The 10,683-nt window shown below is 29.6% G+C and overlaps 1 protein-coding gene across 3 annotated transcripts; it reads left to right on the top strand.

Annotated features, from left to right (window-relative positions):
* The first annotated feature begins 4,133 nt into the window (after positions 1-4,133).
* LOC118062405 (putative 12-oxophytodienoate reductase 11) lies at positions 4,134-8,882 on the top strand. 3 transcript variants are annotated; one of them, XM_073407829.1, is made up of 6 exons: positions 4,134-4,247; positions 4,986-5,126; positions 7,285-7,415; positions 7,733-7,906; positions 7,995-8,043; positions 8,090-8,882. In XM_073407829.1, exons 1-6 carry the CDS (start codon positions 4,171-4,173, stop codon positions 8,706-8,708), a joined length of 1,191 nt encoding a protein of 396 aa, XP_073263930.1. In that variant the 5' UTR covers positions 4,134-4,170; the 3' UTR covers positions 8,709-8,882. The 3 variants fall into 3 exon arrangements, with proteins under 3 accessions (XP_073263930.1, XP_073263932.1, XP_073263931.1); XM_073407831.1 differs by lacking the exon at positions 7,995-8,043 and having other exon boundaries at positions 5,016-5,126; positions 7,285-7,409; positions 7,733-7,894; positions 8,104-8,882; XM_073407830.1 differs by lacking the exon at positions 7,995-8,043 and having other exon boundaries at positions 7,285-7,409; positions 7,733-7,894; positions 8,104-8,882.
* Positions 8,883-10,683: the final 1,801 nt, after the last annotated feature.

Raw genomic sequence — 10,683 nt, 5'->3', positions numbered from 1 at the left:
TAGGCATAATGGTGTGCTTAAACAATTTCCTCAAAATGCTTCTTAATATTTCGGGCTGCTTTCTCCACGTTTGCCTAACTTTTTTTTTTTTTTTAATGTTGAAAAAAAGAATTATAGGAAAAAACTCAGAATCGGTTTATGAACAATTCCTCACTATATATATATATATAATTATATATATATATATAATATAATATATTTATAAAAAAAGTGGGTGTTTCAGGGTTATTGCAATTAATTATATATTTTTTAAAAAAATTATTATATTAATAATATTAATTATATAAAAATATAATATTTACAATTAACAAATAATGAATATTTTTAAATATTAATAAACAATATTAAAACTTACTAAGTTTAAGCGGGTCTGACTGAACACCAAGTTAAGAGCTCTTGAGCCATCTCTTAAATGGCAGACACATAGAGCCTTGGTCTGGCTGCAACACTAGATCTATATGGACTCTGCGGTCAGGACATCAGACCCATTTTTCTATGTGTCCAAAACGCATAACTCAGTGTCTTGGACCATTGCGGGCGCTGTAGAACCCAGACATTCGGATCTCCGCTTTTTTACCACTTCCCAAGCAACTTGGCTCAGGTGCCCCTTTCCAGCCCCAAGTTTCTTGGGTCTCGAAGTCGTGAATGTCAGACCTTGAGTTAATAATAATAATAATAATAACTAATAATAATAATAATAATAATAATTAATTGATTTTACCCTTTTAAATCACATGTATGTTTTTTTCGATGTTAAATTAAAATTTATTTTAAATTTAATATTATTAATGAATTAATAATATTTTATAATATTAACTAAGTAATATTAAATTTGTCTGGCCCATGTTTTTATAGTTTTAAATCCTTTCAAATAAAATTTATTGTTTTTCTTTGATGTAATAATATAATTTTTTCAAATTTATTTAATGATAATGATGATGATAATAAGAAAAAAATTTATTTTGCCTTTTCAAATAAAATCTATGGTTGTTTTGCTTTTTTAAATATTAATGATATTTTTTACAAATTTATTAATTATTATATTAATAATATTAATTATAATACAAAAATAACATATTTATAATATAACAATAATAATTATTAATAATTATTTAAACTTACCGAAGTTTAAGGGTCTAGCTACAACACCAGGCCTAAAACTCTCTGGGTTCCTCTTAAAATGCCAGACTCAAGAGCCTTAAATCTAGCTCAACGCCGAACCTATTAGATCTGGGTAAGACGATGTACCTAAGAGCCTTGGGTCCTGGTATCGGGAGGGTTCATCGCTGAACCCTAGAATCTTGGGTCAAGCGAGGCTGCAAGATCCAAAGGACTTGAGTCTACACTCTTACCACACCCAAACAACTTAGGTCAGGCATCCTATTCCAGATCCAAGTGTCTTGGGTTTGAAAAGGGGTGCCAAACCCAAGTGTCAAGTGTCTTAAAGGGGTCACCATGTCATGTCCCAACGCTGGAGCCCAATAGCCTGACAAGGCTCCAACAAAATTCAAACGGGCTATTTTGTCCCAACCATTCTTTCAATGCTAAATTGAAAAGACAACCCCACGTCCCCACTACATGCTTTGCAAGTTTATGTAACAAGGACAACTCTGTATTTGCAGTACTCTAATCCACAATGAATTATATATAGGTAAACAATGAAGGGGTACTGATGCCTTTTAGTTTAGAGTGTAATATAATAAACAACCCAACGCTATTTGTCAAATGTTTCATGAATGAAAGAGCTAAGCATTGAAAGAGTTTTGGAGAGAGTAAACCCAAATAATATAATCCATAGTGAAAATCACTTACAATTCACAGTAAAACACAAATCTTTTTCATTATTTTTTTTTATAATATTTATTTTTTATTAGCAAGCCAGTCCCAATCTTTAAAAGTAGTTTCGATTAGATCCTCAACTTTTTTTTTTCATCTCAATTACATTTTCAATGGATCATTTTTTTTTTTTAAATAAGCGCGTGAAACTCATGTAAATTTTTTTTTTTATAAAAAAAATTAATGAATTCTTGATATCTCTGCTTTGAATCACATGAAAATTAAGTAACATGCTAAATTATATATATAAAAAAAACATTTTAGTTTTTTTTTTTAAATAAAAAATTCTTTGACGTTTCTGTTTTGAATCACATAAAACTCAAGTAATGAGAAAATATATATAAATAAAAAACTTAGTTTATATATATATATATATAAGAATTATTGAATTCTATGAAATCTTTACTTTGAATCTTTCAGTACAACTACCATTGAAACTTAAGATGTATATGTATTTTTTAAAGATTATTTTTTATCATAAAAATATATGTGGAAAATTTTCATATAAAAAATAAGAAAAACTTTATGTTTATCTAGATAAATATATTATTAATTATTAAATAAAATATAATGAATATTCTCGTACTAAATTAAGATTCATTTTCATTTCGATTAAAAAAAAAAAACAATTATATTCATTACAAAAAGGCAAATCCATCTTGTCGTGAAATCCATGTTCTTTATTCCAAGTAAAATAATATTAATAAAAAAATCAGAAGTAAAAATGGAAAGTGACATCAAAAGTAAACGTTGCATTTGTCAAGCTTTATTTTGTCAACATTTAAGATTGTGGGGAGGTTGATTCATAAAATATTTTTTACTGTATTAAATTAATTTTTTATTATTATTTTTATTTTTTTAAAAATAAGATTGTGGGGTGGTTTGACATACACCATGACATCAAACAGAAGGGTACATCTGGGTGCGAATCAACGGGGGTCCACCGGTCCTATATATATAAATATAAATGTGTGGAAAATCCACCTAGCGAGGCAACACAATTAGTCAATGCCAAAAAAAAGCCCTCCAATTATATCAAAAGTTCCAATTTTATACCCAAACAATTTTTTATATTAATTTCATCTCTAGAATTTTAGAAACTATGTGTTTAGTATTGTGGTAACTTTTATGATTGTGATTTAAAAAATAAAATTTTTTAAAAAAACTAATCCTAAAAGGTGTAATTTAACTAGTCAGACCCCAAGTTTGCTTTTAAGAAGTTACCAGTTTCAGTCCCACAAATTTCAGGGCTATTACAAGCTTATATTATCGTTAACTTCAGGATCTGTGGGATTAGTTGAGATACGCGCAAGCTGACTCGAACAACTCACGTTAATAATAATAATAATAAAATTAAAAAAACTACATATTATAGCCTTATCCTAATTAAAGTTTCAAAAGAGAGTTTTTTATGGAATCTATATAAAAACAATGGTATATATTGATTAATCAAACATTTTCAAAAACATAATGAAAGCAAAATAAAATTTAAACCACATCTCATCACACTTTCAAATGAGCCCAAGAACGTCCATACATTTTTAAAAAACTTTTCATTTATATTTTCATTAAAATTATGCTCTTTTTTATTGTAGTTTTGATGGTAAAATTCATCATTTTGTACCTAAACTTGATGTTTAATGTTAAAATAATTTTTTGATCAAGAAACCAAAATAATAAACTACGATTAATCTTATCACCAAACAATTTTTTTTTATAAAATTTCAATCTTTAAGATTTGAGAAATTTCTCGGCTAAGAACTTCCCTTCATTTTCTAAACCTTTCCATCCATATTTTCATTAGATTATACCTTGTTTTTTAGTAAAACTATACCAAACTCGATGGTTTTTATTAAATAAACATAATATTATCTTAATAAAAAAATTAAAATAATAAAGGTAAAATTAAAAAAATCGACAAACCAATTAAACCGAAAAATAAAAAAAAATAATTAAAAAAAACTAAACCATAAAAAAAAAAAAAAAAGTTCTCACCGTTGTTATTATTGATGGCTTTTGCTTTGAATATTAAAGAACCCTCACGAGCTCCCCTTTCTCCTTGCATCAGCAACACCCCACCTGTTCTTTTTCATCTCAATTATTTCCCTTTTAAAAGAAAAAAAATCGAGGAGGGAGCCGGCTCTTCATTTTCATATATATATATATATATATATAACAAAAGAATAGTAAATAATATCTTGAACCAGACTTCCCAGCAGTAGACGTAGCAGTTTGTGTGTATAAATAACTATCATGACTCCAAAGCCGAGTTGAATACAGGGTGTAGAAGAGAAGATAGAAAGCAGAGAGATCGAAGGAAAGGAAAGGACAGAAATGGCAGCCAGCACCACCCCCATCCCTTTACTCACTCCATACAAGATGGGGAAATTCAACCTCTCTCTTAGCTTCGTGTCTATCATCCAACCCTCTTGCCCCCATCTCCTTCTACTGTATATGATCTACGCTACGATACTGAGCCGAATCATGAGTTTTGTTTTTATATATCTATCCGGGTCAACTTACATACATTACGACTAATTTTTATGTCTATCATCCAACCCTCTTGCCCCATCTACTTCTACTGTATATGATTGGCGCTTCAATGCGGAGCTGAATCATGGGTTATATATATATATATATGGGATATCTGGATCAACTTACACGCATCACAATTAATCTCCAAGCCTATTGAATACCTTGTAAGCCTAATAAACAAATAAATCACTACGGAAATGACATGTATATACAGTGAAGTTCGAACCCATATACAAAGAAAAAAAAAACAAGTCCTTCTTCGCTAGACCACGACTTAAGTGTGCGTAAGCATGGGTTATTATTATTTTTTTTATTATTAACGTGGGTGTCCGGGCCAGCTTGCGCATACCACGACTAATCCCACGATTCACTGAACATCCTGCAAGCCCAGTGAGCAAGTAAAGCACCGCGGGGGTGACAGACATACTACACAGGAAGGACCCAATAGAGACAGGAAAGGAACAAACTCTCTAGCTCCATTCCCACTAGGACTCGAACCGAAGTTCAAAGAAAAGAAAGCTGCTCCAACAACCACTGAGCCAACATCATGTTGGTAAGCAGGGTTATTATTGTTTGTTAATAATGTTGTGTTTGTGCCCTTTTATAATTGCTAGGGTTGTTATGGCGCCATTAACAAGGAATAGATCCTACAACAACATGCCTCAGCCACATGCCATCCTATACTATTCTCAACGCGCTTCCAATGGAGGCTTCCTCATCACCGAAGCCACTGGGGTTTCTGACACAGCTCAGGGGTAATTAAACTCTCTTATTTCACCACTTTTACTCTCCATTTAGGAACTTCCTTACTAATTCTGTACCTGTTCGAGAAAATAAATAAATCATGCCATTAATTTTTAAGTTTGTGTTTTTTATATTGTAGTAGTTTTTATGGTTATTATTAAAAAATATTTTATAAAAGGTAATTTTAGTTGAGATTGGTTTGGTATTTATATATATATTTGGATAAAATTATAGTTAAAATTAAGGTTGAACAAAAAAATAGTTTGATGTGTTTGGTTAAGAATAGTTTTCAAATTGAGGTTGTAAAATAATTTTAAAAAATATATATTAATATTGATGGTTTTTAATTTAAATATTGTAAAATTTAACTACTGCTAACATATCGTGAAATAAATAAATAATGTTTTGTATAAAATATTTTTTTATTGTTCCATTAAACTATCTACAATTCCATCACATATGGAATACATCTGACAAGGACTACTGTTTTCTTGGTTTCTTAAGCGCGTAACAATATCAAGTAAAATATCATCAAGTATAAAATTGAGATTGCGATCTCCGTCTAATTTATGTAGTGTTATTGAATAATGTTAAACACTAATTTTTTTAAATAAAACACAATTAAAATAAAACAACACTAATTTATTTTATTTTACTAGGTCAGACCCGATTCAATGCATTTAGCTTTGAACCGGATCCGGTCCAGCCGGAATAGTAAAGAGTAACTCCATTGTTCACTTAAGTGAATAGTAAAGAGTTATTCACTCTTCACAAAAGCAGCCCTTGACTGTTTCTTTTGACTGTATCTTTTGATCCTGTGTTGTAAGCACAATAAACAAAGTGACTTACAAAATAGTAAATGCTGTATTTTTCATTATCAGATATGTTGCTACTGTGTTTTATTTCAAACACAAATGCAATGTGAAATATAAAAAAATAAAAAAATAAAAATAAAATAGTAATAGTATAATTCTAGTTTGACACCTATTTAAATTCACTCATAAACTTATCAAAATTTCTTTTAAACTGTTTGAAAAATTCTAGTGGTATCACAGCCTTGTTAGGCTGTTAATCTAAGAAAGTTTAGTCAAAGCATATTTCGCAATGTTGGTAACCTGCGGTGGCCGTTCGTCAGCCGCGGTAGCTAAAGTTAGGCGTTTCGGTGGTCTCAGGCGGTGTTTCTATTGTTAGATTTACCTTGCTGAACTTCATTACTATTTTACTCTGTCAGTCTGTTTTTTTGTCTACATTATTTATATCATCCTCTAGATCTAGACCTTCAAGTAGTATATACCTCGTGCAGAAGTGCTTCGCCTTGTTCAATTAGATAAAATAGAAAAGTTCAAAGAAAAATATAAATTTCTTTGTATGGGCTCAGTTGAAGTGAGGGGTGATTATTTTTGTTCGGTTTGGTTTAGTTTTTATTAAAAAATTAAATTAAATTTAAAAAAATTAAAAAAAAAACCAAAACTGTTTTCAAATCGACAGGTTTCGGTTTGGTTTTTTAGGATAAAAACCAGTTCAAATCAGTTTGGTTCGGTTTTTTTCAATTTGGTTTGGTTTTTTTCTGTTTGACTTGGTTTTTTCCTGTTTGAGTTCGGTTTTTTTTGGTTTCAGGTTTCTGAAATCGTAACCAAACCGGTCAGTTTTTTCAAAATTTTAATCGGTTTTTCTTCACTGTTCAGTTTTTTCAATTATTATTTTTTCAGTTTTCTTAGTTTAATCAGTTTTTTTATTTTTTTTCTCCTCTTAGTTCAAGTACTACTATTTTGTGATTGATTTGACTTTAAATTATATTTATTGTAAAATAGAAGAAATTTCAGATAAAGATTTATGTGTTAGAGGACTAATATATAGGGACCAAAGCAAGTTTATTAAGTTAGTTTTAGGTGATTACTGACTAGAAAAATAATGAAAAATATTTTTACTACTAATTAAATGGTTATGTATCAATTCACTAATATTACTGTATTTAAGAATAAAGAAATTATTAGTTTTGCGTTTGGTTAGCATTTTAGAACAAAAGGGATAGAAATGTATTTTATTAGAGGGACGAAGACAAAGTCATAAAATAAATCATAGGTTATTTTAATTTATATATATATATATATATAATTATTAACATATTACCATGATTTTCATTTATTTTTCTTATTTGATTTAATTAAGATATCCTGAAACACCTGGAATTTGGACTGAAGAACAAGTGAAAGCATGGAAGCCAATTGTGGATGCTGTTCATGAGAAAGGTGGCATTTTTTTTTGCCAAATGTGGCATGTGGGTCGCGTCTCCAGTTATGGTATGTGCTTTTTCTGCTGATTTTCAAATATGGTGAAATCAATTAAAATTTAAAAAAATTAATAGGTTTGATTTTGATTTTGATTTTATAAGTTTAAAATAAAAAAAAAAATCGAATCAAATTAAAATTAAAAAAAAAAACTTAAATTAAACCGGAAAAAAAATCGAATCAAACCAAAATAATCGAACCAGAAAGTCTCAAGTCCCATATTTCAATCTACTATCAAGATGCACAAGAAATCAAAGAAAAGAAGAAATCTCCAACATAATCCCACCATTTATTTGACAAATGTAGCATGATTTTTGTAATATATACAGGGTTTCAGCCGAATGGGGAAGCTCCCATATCATGCACTGATAAAGGAGTGACACCAGGTCTTTACGGAGAAGACTGGTCACCTCCTCGTCGATTAAGAGCCGACGAGCTTCCTCGCATTGTTAATGATTTCAGACTCGCCGCCCGCAACGCCATTGAAGCTGGTGTGTATGTTGGCTAGCTATAGTGTACACACACACACACACACACACTCTATAGCTTGTTATATAGCCACTTATGATCATAATGTCTCCGGATGATGAGTACTTCTGAGGCATAAAAAACTTGTGATTGAAGGGATCATCAGAACTGTGCATGTGTAGCTATTCAAATCCAAGTACTTTTATGATGAAAAACAGTGTGTATTTGACAGGATTTGATGGAGTTGAGATTCACGGGGCCAATGGTTACTTGATTGATCAGTTGCTTAAAGATCAAGTAAATGACAGAACTGATAACTACGGCGGGAGCTTGGAAAACAGGTGCCGCTTTCCGTTGGAAATAATGGAAGCTGTAGCAGATGAAGTCGGAGCTGATAGAGTTGGCATCAGACTATCGCCGTACACTGACTTCATGGAAGCCGGTGATTCAAACCCAGAAGCACTTGGCCTTTACATGGCAAGTGCGTTGAGCAAACTGGGGATTCTCTATCTCCATGTAATTGAGGCAAGAGAGGTTAAAATGAATGACAGATATGAAGCTCCTCCGATTCTACTTCCGATGAAACATGCCTTTGAAGGGACTTTTATAGCCGCCGGAGGATACAGTAGAGATGGTGGTGACAAGGCTATAGCGGAGAACTGCGCAGATCTGGTGGCTTTTGGAAGATTGTTCTTGGCTAATCCAGATTTGCCAAAACGATTTGAGTTAGATGCTCCTCTTAATGGGTACAACAGGAACACTTTCTACACTCCCGATCCTGTTGTCGGCTACACTGACTATCCTTTCCTTGATGTTCTTGGCTTAAACAAACATTAATATAGTTAAACAACATGTAATACGTATATATATACTGAAGTTTTCTGCTTCTTCTTCTTGTTGCTTCTGGTATATAACAAATGTTTCAGCATGTATAAAATATGGTGGTCGTGGTGGTGGAAACAGCCGTCAAGCTTGTGTGAGTGATGGTTGTGGTGGTGGAAGCAGCCGTCAAGCTTGTGGTGTGAGGAGTGTTCATGTTTTGTTTGTAATCAATGGAAATGATATCTTTCTTCTCACTCCTTGAATAATCAATCCAAGGATTTTCTGTTTCTTGAATGTTTCACTTTTAGATTCATTTTGGTACTTGTGAGTACTAAAATTACTAGAAATTATACATAATCTCATCTTTGAATTCGCTAGCAACTTTAAAATAAAAAATATAATTAAAAATAAAATGTGGAATAAGTAATAAAAAGTTAAAGTGTGTTTAAGAGTGCAATAAATATTGTTTTTTTAAAGTGCAAGGTACGCAAATTATTTTTATTTTTTTATTTTTAAAATTTATTTTTGATATAGTACATTAAAATAATTTAAAAACATTAAAAAAAATTAACTCAAAGCAAGAAAAAAATAAAAATTTGATGAAAATCTAATTTAACCTCAATCCCGAATGAAACGTTATAAGAATTGACTCGAGTTAATCTCAACTTAAATTTTTGAGTTAAAATTATTAATTAACATTATTTTAAATTTTTATTAACTAAACAATTACATTTTAAAATCTCAGCACCCATTGTATTTGATAAAATTAATAGCACGAATTTATAAAAATTTTCGGTTTAAAAAACAAAATAATATAAATAATAATAACTTAAATTTTTAAATTAAATATTTTTTAAAATAAAATATAAATTTCAGATTAAATAAATTAACTTGGATAAATCCAAGATTTTTTTACCCAAAATTACATGACACTTTTTTTTTTATAAAAGAAATTCCAAATTATTTCAACAATACAGCCTGTTCCAGGGTCTAAGACAGTGGGGACTAACATGTTAGTACGAGTTTGTAAATAACTAAAAACACGACTTTTTTTTTTTTATATAAATTTTCCTTTATTGCCGGTTAGGTTCTCAATTTGAAAAATGATTAATCCGTCATCATTAAACACACTTACCATGTGAATCTGGACCGCAACTAATATGGGCATTTTCGTCCTATTATCATCATTACAATTCAATTTTAACCCTTGTTCTTTATATTTTCTCAATATTACCCTTCCAATTTTCTAAAGTAACAATATCATCTCTAACCATTAAATAGCCTTTCTTTTTTTCTTATACTTTTTTCGAGTTTTTTTTTTCTTTTAAGATTTCTAATTTGTTTATAGCATCAATAACATACACGTGGCTTTGAGAGTAAAGTATGAGAGAAAATTAAGAAATAAATAAAAATATATATAAAAAATACACTCTTTTCTATTTAATTTTTATATATATATTTTTTAAAGAAAAATTTGCATTTGATTAGCGTGACAGACATAAAAAACATGTAAGCTTATTTGATTGGAGAGTAATAAAAAAAATTATTTTTATATTAGTTTAAGAATAAATTTTTATTCTTTTAAAAATAAAAAAAACATGGAAACATGCCATTTTATTATTCATGTATCGAAAATATAGTTGTAATTGTTTTTTATAAAATAATATATTTTTTAAAAAAATATTTTGATATCATTGTATCAAAATAATTTAAAAACACTTAAAAAATATTAATTTAAAGTAAAAAAATAAAAAAATTTCAAAATTTTTCCAAAATATTTTTAAAACAAAAAAATAAATAAGCCGCGAAACAACAACTAAACGCATAACTTAGTCTTGTTGATGCATGATCTAATCCGATGACACCTCTAAGGAGAATTAAAATATTTTAAAACTAAAAGGGTACAATTAAACTATTTTAAAACTATAAGGGTAGAAATGTAGCATTTGATATTTCAATCAAACAATAATAAAACGGACATCGTCTTCTC

Source organism: Populus alba, chromosome 3 (assembly GCF_005239225.2).
Source record: "Populus alba chromosome 3, ASM523922v2, whole genome shotgun sequence".
Classification (NCBI taxonomy): domain Eukaryota; kingdom Viridiplantae; phylum Streptophyta; class Magnoliopsida; order Malpighiales; family Salicaceae; genus Populus; species Populus alba.
The sequence above is the reverse complement of the archived record's forward strand: the minus strand, read 5'-3'. Positions and strand labels throughout refer to the sequence as shown.